Below are 13,634 nucleotides of genomic sequence, written 5' to 3' on the forward strand. Positions count from 1 at the left end.
GGGAGACACAGAATCCAAAGCAGGCTCCAGGCTCTGAGCTGTCAACAGCCCAACGTGTGGCTTGAACTCAAACTGTGAGATCACGTCCTCAACTGAAGTCGGACGCTCAACTGACTGAGCCACCTAGGCACCCCTAAGCGTCTGACTCTTGATTTCAGCTCAGGTTATGATCTCATAGTTTGTGAGTTCTAGCCCCACATCAGGCTCTGTGCTGACAGTGCAGAGCCTCTCTTCCTCTCTCTCTCTCTGCTTCTCCCCTGCTTGTGCTCTCTCTCCCTCTGGAAATAAACTTAAAAAATAAAAGAAATAAAAAAGAAATAAAAGTAGGCTCAAAGATTATTGGCAGTACAAAAATTCCCTAACTCTTGAATTTATATATATTTGCTAAGCATTTTGTTTTTAGGTTTTATGCCATATCAAGTAAGTTATCCTCTAGAGTTTCAAAGTATGTAGGAGAATGGGAGGTGGAAAGCTCCCAAAGTCGGGATTTATAATATAAGTATCTAACACAATTATGAGAGGATGCCCATTTTAATGTTTTAGGTTTTGTTCTTTTCTAATTTGTTTTGCTTTTTAGTTTTCTCCTCCTCTAGTCCCTACTCCCTCAAATAAGCCTTCTGCATTCCCACAACGAGGAGCATAATACGAGGCAGTTTTGGCAGAGTGTCTAGGAACTTGTTACTCATTGACTCATGGAGAAAGTCACATTTTCCCTCCTTTAGATGTAGCGTTAATATAGCACCCTAAGCCTCAGGAACCTGAATACATTCCAGCAGAAGGAATAAATCACACCACCACCCCCAACTATGCACACACATCCCAAAGCTTTAGGATTCTACAAGAAGTTACTAAGTGTGATTAGAAATCTGAAGACTTTGGGGCACCTGGGCGGCTCAATCGGTTAAGTGTCTGACTCTTGGTTTCAGTTGAGGTCATGATCTCACGGTTTGTAAGATTGAGCCCCGTGTCAGGTTCTGTGCTGACAGCTTGGAGCCTGCTTGGGATTCTCTCTCCTTCTCTCTCTGCCCCTCTCCCACTTGTGCATGCATTCACATGCACACACACTCTGACTCTCTCAAAATAAACATTTAAAAAAATCTGAAGATTTTGACAACAGTTAGTATCAAGCAGTTCTGGATCACCTAGAAAGTAGAGTACACCTCATAGATGAAGCTCAAGATTATAGTTTCTGTCAAGGTGCCTGGGTGGCTCAGTTAAGTGTCCAACTTCGGCTCAGGTCATGATCTCATGGTTTGTGGGTTTGAGCCCCGTGTTGGGCTCTGTGCTGACAGCTCAGAGCCTGGAGCCTGCTTCGGATTCTGTGTCTCCCTCTCTCTCTGCCCCTTACCCACCCCTCACATCCCCCCCCCCCCAACACACACACACATTCACTCTCTATCTCTCTCCATCTCTCTCTCTCTCTCCCTCTCCCTCTCTGTCTCAAAAATAAATGTTAAAAAAAAAAAAAAAGATTATGGTTTCTGTAAGTGGAAAAGCAATAAGAAAACAAAAGTCTTAAGACATTTTTACTAGTTGATTTGAATAGCAGGCCGATGGTGGAAAGTCTCAGGCATGACCTTTGTGTTCTTTCATTGTTCTTCTTGACCTTCTTTAGCTTTGCTATCAGGGAAAGTTAAGTTTCGCATCGCTGTTACTCAGAAGTGCTTTACTGTTGCCACAGCTCTTGGTGTTTTATTCCACGTTTGGCTTCATATTTATGCTTGCAGCACAAACATTTGCACGTAAAATTCCAATGTGGGCGGCGCCTGGGTGGCTCAGTTGGTTAAGTTTCAGACTGGTGATTTCGGCTCAGGTGACAATCTCACAGTTCGTGGGATCGAGCCCTGCCCTGGGCTCTGTGCTGACAGCTTGGATCCTGCTTGGGATTCTCTTTCTGCTCCTCCTCCACTCTTGCATGTGTGCACTCTCTCTCAAAATAAATAAGCATTAAAAAAAAAACAAAAAACAAAGGGCGTCTGGATGGCTCAGTCGGTTGAGCGTCCGACTTCGGCTCATGTCATGATCTCATGGTCCGTGGGTTCGAGCCCCGCGTCGGGCTCTGTGCTGACAGCTCAGAGCCTGGAGCCTGTTTCAGATTCTGTGTCTCCCTCTTTCTCTGACCCTCCCCTGTTCATGCTTTCTCTCTGTCTCAAAAATAAATAAATGTTAAAAAAAAAAAATTTAAAAAAAAAACAAAAAAAACAAAACAAAACTGATGCAATTGGGAAAATAAGTCTAATGATAACACTTCCAGGCCATTCAGTCTACATGGCTGCAGGATTAAACATAGCAGTTGTTTAAATTTTTAGTCTCTTTAGTTTTTTCAAGGTTGTATCTTGAAAAGAAAGTTGATACACAGGAGTCTAAAATTAGTATTACAATATGCTTACCTCTGAGAATCAGCTTCTGAAAGTAGATGTGTACGTGCATTTCTCTTGACCGTTTACCATTCCGTGAAACTGGAAGAACCTGTAGAAAAGAATCCTGAGCATTATTTTCCTGCCTGCCTTTTGTGGAGTAAGTCCCTGGCACAGGTCGGGTGAACACCTCTTCCAGATCAGCCAGGGCTTCCTCAAGTGCAATCTTAGATCCATCCTGCTTAGGAATGTTTACACATGGGCTCCCCTTACATCGGAACCTTAAAGCTACTGGTCTGTCTCAGAGGATCTGAGCTGGTGCGAAACTGAACACGGGAAACTGGGGATCTGCTTCGTGTTGGGAACATGAGCTGCTTACGTGAATGAATGCACTTATGTTTAGATGTCTCTTACTGCTTACTGTGGCTGCTCCTTGTGATTACAGCGCACTTGCTGGCAAAGAGCTGTGGTGTACCTATGACCCCTGAAAACCGATGGCTGTTTTGTTAGGGTGCCTGAGGTGGTGCAGGAGCTTCCAGTGACTTCACCGGTGGACGACTTCAGGCAGCCTCGCTACAGCGGCAGTGGTAACTTTGAGACGCCTTCAAAAAGGGCACCTATGAAAGGAAGGGCGGGAAGGTCCAAGAGGCCGGAGCAGGACCACTATGAAACAGACTACACGACCGGGGGCGAGTCCTGCGACGAGCTGGAGGAGGACTGGATCAGGTACGGGGTCACCTCGTGTTGGAACCACTCGCACATCTGATGGGTCGCCTGGGCCAGTCAGCTTTGGGGTTTTGCCTGCCACATTGGAGTTGGGTGGTAGGATTTCGTTCCTGCACAGCCAGGACTGGAGATGGTATTTCAGTAGGTTCTTTTCTTTAGTGATCTTTTGTAATAAAGATTGACGTAGAGGGGATATGTTTGGCTCCATTGCGTCTTAAAAACACTCTCAGTGTCTTTCACAAAATGACTGATGAACTTCACTCTTTACTTGTACCAGTAGTCACCCAAGAAAGGTCTTTCAAATAAATAAAACACAGGTATGGAGGAACTTTTGTTACTGATTATATAATTCCCAGACCAGAGCTATGGCTTTGTTTTGGCATTTACTTTTAAGTTAAGGTTTCATGGGGAGACCAGAGATTCTTTTAAAAGTTTAATCCAGAGGACTTTGGCAAACGGTTTTGTAAACAATTAAGTTAACAATTTAGAGTTCTGGCCAAGGTTGTGGTTAAGTTCCTTTGTGTGTTGGTGGTTTAGTTATACTTCATCATCACTAACTATCCTCATGTATGGTGTATAGCCCTTTTATGCCCAAGTGTCCTGAGAAATGGGACACGAATCAGAAACATTTGTGGTCTGGATGGTGGTCAGTCACAGCGTTGCTTCTCGAGCTGTGAGAGGTGGGTGATGTAGCATAGCCTGACATCGCCTCCCTCGTGGTTCTCATACCACACCTTCCCTTCTTCCCACAAGAGTTCTTGGCCAAGAGGCACCTGGGGCGCTCAGTAGGTTGAGTGTCCGGCTCTTGATTTTGGCTCAGATCACGATCTCATAGTTTGTGGGATCAAGCCTTGCTTGGGATTCTCTCTCTCCTCTCTCTCTCTCTGTCTGCCCCTCCCCCTGCTCACGTGCTCTCTCTCTCTCTCTCTCTCTCTCTCTCTCTCTCTCTCTCTCTCTCAAAATAAATGGATGGACTTAAAAAACAAAACAGAACAAAAACAGAGTTCTTGGCCACGTTCAGTTGTCTGGCTATAAAATACTTTCCTAACCTGTTTCATGGAAGATTTAAATGAAAAGGTTTTTTTTTTTAATTTTTTTTTAATTTTTTTTTTTTAATGTTTATTTATTTTTGAGACAGAGAGAGACAGAGCATGAATGGGGGAGGGTCAGAGAGAGGGAGACACAGAATCTGAAACAGGCCCCAGGCTCTGAGCTGTCAGCACAGAGCCCGACGTGGGGCTTGAACTCACGGACCGTGAGATCATGACCTGAGCCAAAGTCGGCGGCTTAACCGACTGAGCCACCCAGGCGCCCCCTAAATGAAAGGTTTTAAGAAATTGTTTTCTTGTTTCTCTTTTGAGCAATCATTTAATTTCTCCCCTCTGTAAAATGAAGATAGGAGGCCAATTTCGGTGTAAAAATTGAAATTCCATATTGCTGTGAAGTTCCTACATCTTGTGAAACAAGTCAGAGTGTTTCCTCAGTGGATTATTAGTGAAGAGCATCACCTGGAAATGTAAAGAATGGCTAGTCTCTTGAGAGATACAAGGGATACAGAATTGCATGTATCGCCAGATTATTTGTACAAGGAGCATGCATTTTTCTAATTGTACATTTTAATGTCTGATCTTACCATCAAAGGTTTTAAAATAAGCCATTTCTGTGGAGGAAAACAAGTTAAGTTGGAAAAAGAAAAAAGAATCTGAAGACTATAGTTGGTGGCAGAAAACAACCAGCTACCAGCCAGTTCTTCTGCTGCCGTAGTAATGGGAACGCACTTTGTGTTCCAGTATTCCAGTTTTCACACTTTAAATTCAGGGGTGCCCAGGTGGCTCAGTCGGATGAGCGTCCGACTTCGGCTCAGGTCATGATCTCACGGTTCATGAGTTTGAGCCCCGTGTCGGGCTCTGTGCTGACAGCTTGGTGCTTTTAGGCTGCTTCGGATTCTTGTTTCTGTCTCTCTCTACCCCTCCCCTGCTCATGCTCTGTGTCTCAAAAAAATAAATAAACATTTTAAAAAAGTAAGATTTTAGACATACTCTATTGTCACATGGTGTTGTATTTTCAGAATAAATAAGTTCCTATGACTTGAACCTCAAATTTCATAAATGATTTTCAATTTTATTTCTAAAAATTATATTAGCATAGTATTTCTTTTCTAAGTAGGCTTCACGCCCAATGCAGAGCCCAACATGAGGCACAATCTTGAGATCTAGACCGAGCTGAGAGCAAGTCAGGTGCTCAACTGACTGAGGCACCCAGGGACACCCCTAAGCATAGTATTTTCTTTTTTAATTTTTTAATGTTTTTATTTATTTTTGAGACAGAGTGTGTGAGCGAGAGTCAGATGCTTAACCAGCTGAGCCACCCAGGTGCCCCTTTTTAAATTTTTTTTAAGTTTGTTTATGTATTTTGAGAGAGAGAGAAAACACAAGTAGGGGAGGACTGGAGAGAGAGGAAGAGAGAGAGAGATTGCCAGGCAGGCTCTGCACTGTCAGCACAGAGTCTAATGCGGGACTCAAACTCAGGAACTGTGAGATCATGACCTGAGCCAAAATCAAGAGTCCGTCACTCATCCAACTGAGTCACCCAGGTGCCCCTAAGCATAGTATTTTTAAAACCATAACTAGTGATGTAGAAGTATAATCATTCATTCATTTTTTTTTTTAAGTTTATTTGGTTATTGATTGAGGGAGAGAGAGAGTGCACATAGAGGAGAGGCAGAGAGAGAGAGAGGAGAGAAATCCTGAGCAGGTTCCATGCTGTCAGCTCAGAGCCAGATGCTGAGCTGGAACTCCCAACCCATGAGATTATCACCTGAGCCCAAACCAAGAGTCGCTTAACCTTTTTTAATGTTTATTTTTGAGAGAGAGGGGGCGAGTGCGAGCAAGGGAGGGGCAGAGAGAGAGGGAAACAGAGGATCTGAAGCAGGCTCCTCGCTGACAGCAGAGGGCTCAGTGCGGGGGCTGGAACTCAGGAACCGTGAGATCATGACCTGAGCTGAAGTCAGACCCTTAACCAACTGAGCCATTAAGGCGCCTCTAAGTAGAATCATTCTTAAGAGAACTCACTTGCTTCTCACCTTCCTCTCATAAGCAAGAAAAAGAAAACAGGAGAATGTCACTCTCACGTCCCACCAGCTTTATTGTCTTGGCTGAAGAAATACTGGATTTTATGTCTGCTTGAGTCAAAAGTAGTCATTTTCTCACTGAATTTTTAGGGAATATCCACCTATCACTTCAGATCAACAAAGACAACTCTACAAGAGAAGTTTTGACACTGGCCTGCAGGAATACAAGAGCTTACAGGCAGAACTTGATGAAATCAATAAAGAACTTTCTCGTCTGGATAAAGAGTTGGATGACTATAGAGAAGACAGTGAAGACTACATGGTAAATTCAAACCTGATAATTGTATATTATATATTATGTCATTCTAATTTATGAAGATACAGTATCCTTTCTATTAATGTTGATTCAGATTTTGCTAGTAATTTTTAAATTGATTGATTGAGAAATAATTGAAGTCCAGTCTCAGATGAAAGTCTTTCCAAATTGAAGAGTGTACTAATGTAGTTAAGTAAGAAATAGAAAACAAAAGGCTATGTACATATATCCCTTCCTGTTTAAAATAGCTGGATTATTTTTTCTATTTTATTTTTTTTTTAATTTTTTTTTCAATGTTTATTTATTCTTGGGACAGAGAGAGACAGAGCATGAACGGAGGAGGGGCAGAGAGAGAGGGAGACACAGAATCGGAAACAGGCTCCAGGCTCTGAGCCATCAGCCCAGAGCCTGACACGGGGCTTGAACTCACGGACCGCGAGATCGTGACCTGGCTGAAGTCGGACGCTTAACCGACTGCGCCACCCAGGCGCCCCTTTTTTCTATTTTAAAACACTGTTCATTCTTTCTGTAAACTATTAAACATTACAGAATTGGGTACAGAAAGATAAACTACCTTAAATTCTGCCTCCTGTCACCAAAATGTTTGTTTAAATATCCCCTTCATGCACAAGTGCACCTAGACACATACCATCTTTGATAAAAAGTTATCTTTTTTTTCCCCCCGGCTGAGGTTACGTTTGTCCATGAAAGTTACTCTTTCCTTTTTAATCCCCCTTTCCATACTTTCATAGTGAAGGAAGTCACTATGCACAGATCACACCTAAGAAATGGAGAATTATGTTCCAGCTCTTTAAAGACCGTGTACCTACACAAATTATTTGGAATTCTTGTGCATGAGAGATTGGTTACTTCCTCCCATTTACTTAATCATTCACTTATACCAGTATTGACTCATAGATATATCTATTTTATACGTTGTGTTATAATCCAATACTACTTTACTTTGTTGCTCAAATTATTTATGTATAATATAACACGTTCACTTAACGATATATGTAATATGCATACACGGGGTAGTTACTGGGAGCTCAGACCAGTTTCCTAACGGGGTATAACCAGATGAGAGCTACACTTGACAGAAGATCTCTGTGGGGTCAGCACGGCCCATGGACCCGCATGGGGAGTGTTGAGAAGCAGCAGAACCATTACCTGTCTATGGGAATGGAATGTGAGGAATAGGTCTTAAATTCCTCTGTCCTGGCTTCCTCCAGGCTCTCTTGCTGACTATATGAATAACAGCTTTAAGGACCTAAAGACTTCATTATTTTAATTTCCTGTATTTGGGGTATTGTTGGCAGTTTTAGCTCCAGAATATATCATCAGGAATGTCATTTTTGAAAGAGAAGATTCCCCCCTAAACATATTCTATTGTGTTTCTCCTTGATAGGCTGCTGCTGATGAGTACAATAGACTGAAGCAAGTGAAGGGAGTAAGTATTCCAGATTGTAAGATTCTTTCAGAGAGAATGTTTCTAGTATGTGTTTTTTATTTAACCTTTGGAATGACTGTGAATACCTAGTCACACAAGCACTGATTATGACAAAAGGCCTTATCATTACAAGGTGAAAACTGTACCTGAGAAGTTAGGACCTTAATTTCAGTTGTTTGCAACTATAGCCAATACTGATTTTTTAAGATTATTTTATTTTTTTAATGTTTATTTATTCTTGAGACAAAGAGAAAGAGAGAGAGAGAGAGACAGAGCACGAGCAGGGGAAGGGCAGAGAGAGAGGGAGACACAGAATCCGAAGCAGGCTCCAGGCTCTGAGCTGTCTGCACAGAGCCCGATGTGGGGCTTGAACCCACAAACCACAAGATCATGACCTGAGCCAAAGTCGGACGCTCAACCGACTGAGCCACCCAGGTGCCCCAAGCTTTTTTTTTTTAAAGTTGAAGTATACATACAGAAACTTGCACAAATTTTGAGTGCACAACTTGGTAAATTTTCACCAACCACCATATACCTTTGTACCTGGCGCCCAGATGAAGAAATATATTTCCTAGTTTCCTAGGCAACCCCCTCTGGAACTCCCCTCCAATTTTTACTCTCCCCACAGATAACTACCATCCTAATTTCTAACATCATAAATGAGTTTTGCCTATTTTGAACTTGATGTAAATGGCATCTATAGTATGTATTTTTCATGTGTAATGTCTTTTGCTCTTTTTGAATACCCATTCATATTTTTGTGTGTGGCTATGGTTCATTTATTTTTACTTGGTAAATAGAAGACAATTGGTTCATCCATTCTTTCGTTAGTGAGCCTTTGGGTTATTCCTAGATTATGGCTTTTATAATTAATGCAACTTCAAACATTTTTGAATGTGTGCACATCTGCACACATATGTTAAGGATATATTTGGGAGTGGAATTGCAGGGTCATTGGGTCTGTCTGTCTAACCTTGGCTTAAATAGTGTCAAACAGCTTTCCTGGATTGCCAGTTTATATTCCCACTGAAGTGTGCATATTCCTTTTGCTCCATATCCTTATAAACACTTGGCGTTATTAATCTTTCTTGATTTAAAGCTTTGTTTTTAAAGGATTTTATATTAAAATTTTTTGAAGTCACAAAACATTGTAATTTTAAATGCAAGAGTTTTATATAGTGGGGCGCCTGGCTAATTCAGTCAGTAGAACATGACTCTTGATCTCGGGGTTGTGAGTTTAAGCCCCATGTTGGGTATAGAGATTACATAAAAAATAAAAAAATAAAATGAAAGAATATATACTAAAATTTCCTGTCTTTTTACCCATTCCTCCTTTTCCAAGTCAACTGATATCGCCAGTTTTTGTTGTACTGATTTTTTTTTAAGGATTTTATTTATAAGTAATTTCTACACCCAACATGGGGCTTGAACCTACAACCCAGAGACCAAGAGTCACATGTTCCATCCACTGAGCCAGCCAGGCACCCCTGTTTTACTGATTTTTAAAAAAAAATTTTTTTTTTTTAACATTTATTTATTTTTGAGACAGAGAGACAGAGCATGAACGGGGGAGGGTCAGAGAGAGGGAGACACAGAATCTGAAACAGGTACTGATTTTTTTTAGATGATGTGTTAGCAGAAAGGTGAGTCAATTTTGGGGGTCACTTTATAAATCACTAGAAATTAGTATATGTTTTGTAAAACTCAGAAGATATGACTAAGCAAAAAGAATCCATTGCCTGTTTGGTCAGAATGGTCAGAGAAACTGCCAGATCACTGTGCATATTACTCTATTCAACACCCCAACAATTTCATTTGACTAACATTCTGTGGTTTTTTGGCTCACCTCTGCCTTCCTAGCAGCTAACACAACTTGTTTTTATTTTGTTAAGTTTACTTGGCTTTTTTTCCCCCCCAAGTCTGCAGATTACAAAAGTAAGAGGAATTATTGCAAGCAGTTGAAGAGTAAATTGTCGCACATCAAGAAGATGGTTGGAGATTATGACAGACAGAAGACATAGAAGGCAGATGATACCACATTGTTTGAGAGGTTAAGAAGTTATTTGACATCTCTGCAATGTTGTCAGAAGGCAAAATGACTGGATTCTAACCCAGGAAGACAAACCTTTGTCACATTACATACTTTTGGTGGCTTTACTATCATCAGTTTAATATCATCAGTATTGAAGCATTTTATAAGTAGCTTTTGATAATCAACTGGGCTGAACACTCCAATTAAGGATTCTGTACTTTAAACTTCGGCTCTTATATTAAGGACTGACTATAGGTTGAGGTTTTTAAACCTTGAAGGCAGGTCCCATGGTGAACTGTGCTATGAATTTGCACACTCAGGCAGTGTTTTCTTAACACCTAAGTGCACGCACTGGTTCACATTGGTGATCTCATCCATTCCTCCCAGAAATCTGTTTTCAGAACTGTTATTTATAATCATTTCTTTTCAGGTAGGGAGACTGGGTCCCTGCAGTGAAGGCTCTGAAGTGAATCTGCCTGTTTCCTGGCTTATAGTTTTGGTTAAGTCTGTTTTACGACTTGACTCCATTAATTAAAGTCCCTCGGCCTTTCCCTTAGCTCCTGTGGCTAGTGCATTCTCTCAACCTCCCTATTCATTTTTTTTTTTTCTGTGTATAAGTGGTTAAAAGAGCTTTTCATTGTTGTGTGCTATCCAGATAATAAAGATCATGTAAAAATAACACATTGTGAAACTTAAAAGATTGTAAATACATACAGGTATTCACTTTTTAAAAATCACAGTTTAAACCTGGTTAGAATTTGGTTGTGTATTTTAAAATTCTTTTAAATCTTTTATGGTTTACATGTGTGTTTGTTTCCTTTTTTTAAACCAACTAGGCTTTTTCATTATATCAGAATATCTGATTACATTGCTAATTCGGTTGTGACTTGGATCGTGTCTCAAGAGAATATTCAAGTTCTGTACATATTTTGTAAGGTATTAAACCTGGTGTTTTCTTTCATATACTTGTTTGACATCGTTCGTGCTGTTGATATGAAGATGTGGAAAATTACACTCAGTTTTATCTGAGTATATAGTTTATTGCATTAAACTATATTGGTTGCTGTGCTGGTTGCTGAATTTCCCAGTCTTTCGGTTATAAGAAGGCTGATTTGTCTGAGAATACAGCACAATACAACAAAACATCAAATTCTTTCAGATGGTGCCCTTGGTCTCACCACTTTTTTTTTTTTTTTAATTAAAATTTTTGTTAGTAAAGTAAAATTAGCTGATAGTAGTGGGCATATAGCTAGCCAAGTTGATTGTTTTTATCTCCCCCCCCCCCAGGTTTAGAGTGGTTTTTGTGAAAATTTTGGAAGAATAACCTTTAATCATTAGTATGCAATTCAGACATTATACCCAAGTCTGAATCATTTTCCAAAGATAAACCTTAAAATGTTTCTTTTATAACATTGTTCATTTCTTCAAATTGAAGAAATTCTTAATTTTCCATGTGCTGTACATACTTATTACAAAAGGTAGTAGTTTATAGTTTTCGTGCCTTTTGGATTCACACCAAATGGTAAGGACTCTTTTGAGGAACTTAACTCATTTTTATGCATGCTAAAATATAAATCTCTTTGTTCTTGGAAGTTCGTGTACTTAGATTATGAAGATGGCAAAATTGCCAGTGTTCTGACAAAATAGTACTGTTCACCTGAATGCAGAAAACCAAATAGCATGAGTTTCCATTGTAAACTTGTGTCATAAGGTTGAACTTTGAAATAAAAAAACAAGAAAGTCATTTTTCAAATGTGCTTAAAGACTGCTTGGTATTAACCAGCTGGATGTAACTTTAAAGAAGCACCCAGGCATATTTCTAGTTTGGAAAAAGGAGATTTAGGTTAGACGTCAGAAGTCTCTTCCATGTCTGACCTGAGATTCTTAAGTTTGTTTTTTTTTTTTTTTTTTTTATGAAAAAGAGCATGTGTGAGTGGGGGGAGGGAGAATGGGTGAGGAGGGGAGAGAGAGACAGAGAGAGAGAGAGAGAGAGAGAGAGAGAGAGAGAGAATCCCAAGCAGGCTCCACTCTGTCAGTTCAGAACCCGATACAGGGCTTGAACCCTCAAGGCATGAGATCATGACCTAAGCGGAAATCAAGAGGCAACACTGAACTGAGCTATCCAGGTGCCCCTCTGACCTGAGATTCTTATGTGTGCTTCTGTCTTCTATAAAGAACATTCCATACATTCTGTTGTGAAAGGATGTGGTCGTTAGTAAAGGTTAATTGCATACAGTGATTCCCTTACGTAGGTGATTCTGTGATAAAAGGCAAAATCAATAATTTCTCTTTATCTTGAAAAATTTAAAGAAGTATAGAAAATGAAAAATACAAATATCCAGGGTGCCTGGGTGGCTCAGTTGGTTAAGCATCCAACTCTTGGTTTCTGCTCAGGTCGTGATCTCACGATTTGTGGGTTTGAGCCTCACGTCAGGCTCCACGCTGATAGTATGGAGCCTGCTTGGGATTCTCTCTCTCCCTCCCTCTCTCTGCCCCTTCCCTGCTCGCTCGCTCTCTCAAAAATGAATAAACTTAAAGAAACACATATATCCACCACCAAGAAATGACAGTTGTTAGTTTTGTCATATATGCCTTTTATTTTGTGAAATAAATTTAAGTCTATTGGTACTTATACTAAAAGTTACATTGTATACACACGTGAAATTATCACTTATTCCTTATATCATTCTATTGACCTTATCATTTCTCATTCTCATTTTACAGGAAAGAAAAATAATGTTGTAGATTAGTCCACTGTCACATACTAGCAAGTGATTAAACTAGGATTGGAAGCTTGGTCTGTTGAAAATAATAGGCTCCGTACCCCTGTTCTAGGTTGCCTGTCACTAAATTAATGTTTTGGGTAAGAAGCGATTGGTCTGTATGGTGTTAATAAAATTTCGTATTTTAATTGTAAGTGCATTTTAAGTACTTTGAATTAATGTAAAATGCTTCATATGAAATATCTGAAGTATCTGTAAAGATCTGAGTGGGTGTGTGTGTGTAAAGAAGGGTAAGAACAGTGGCACCTGGGTGGCTCAGTCGGTTAGGTGTCCAACTCTTGATTTTGGTTCAGGTCATGATCTCACAGTTCATGAGTTTGAGCCCTGAGTCAGGCTCTTTGCTGACAGCTTGGAACCTGGAACCTGCTTCGGATTTTGTGTCTCCCTCTGTCTCTGCCCCTCCCCCACTCACGCGCACGCGCGCGCTCTCTCTCTCTCTCAAAAGTAAATAAACATTAAAAAAAAAAAAGACGAATGAATTAGATACAGGGGTGTATTATCCCTTCTGTGTCTCATATTAACATTTCTTTTAATGAGAATAGTTTTCATAAAAATGCCCAAGTAACTTGGGTAGTTTTTAGAAAACACTTAAAATAATGCCACTTTGTGGTTAGAGAAAAGCATGGAAACATAACTGATTTTGTGTGTGTGTGTGACTGCAACAAAATGTAGGCGTCTCCCCAAGATTTGTAATTGCTGCCACAGGACCAGCTCGCTCTTCCCTGCTTGGGTTGTTGTGTTCTTGCTTTGCCCTCCAGCAATTACTTGACCTTGGACACATTATTTACCCTTCCTCTCCTTCAGTTTGCTTATTTGTGTGAGAGCTATTTGTACCTGATCTCATAGTTGTTATTAAGGTTCATGTGGGACTTAGCTACAGTCCTTGTCGGACAGTAATAA

At 40.3% G+C, this 13,634-nt stretch overlaps 1 protein-coding gene across 3 annotated transcripts in view; it reads left to right on the plus strand.

Annotated features, from left to right (window-relative positions):
* Positions 1 to 11,695, plus strand: part of OCLN (occludin) — a 56,340-nt gene extending 44,645 nt beyond the window's left edge. For all 3 annotated transcript variants that reach the window (XM_003981047.5, XM_019835192.2, XM_045061766.1), the window contains exons 6-9: positions 2,868 to 3,083; positions 6,304 to 6,475; positions 7,878 to 7,919; positions 9,839 to 11,695. In XM_003981047.5, coding sequence (XP_003981096.1) covers positions 2,868 to 3,083; positions 6,304 to 6,475; positions 7,878 to 7,919; positions 9,839 to 9,940 — 532 coding nt within the window. In that variant the 3' untranslated portion in view covers positions 9,941 to 11,695. The remainder of the gene's footprint in view (positions 1 to 2,867; positions 3,084 to 6,303; positions 6,476 to 7,877; positions 7,920 to 9,838) is intronic.
* Positions 11,696 to 13,634: the final 1,939 nt, after the last annotated feature.

This window comes from Felis catus, chromosome A1, assembly GCF_018350175.1.
Source record: "Felis catus isolate Fca126 chromosome A1, F.catus_Fca126_mat1.0, whole genome shotgun sequence".
Classification (NCBI taxonomy): Eukaryota; Metazoa; Chordata; class Mammalia; order Carnivora; family Felidae; genus Felis; species Felis catus.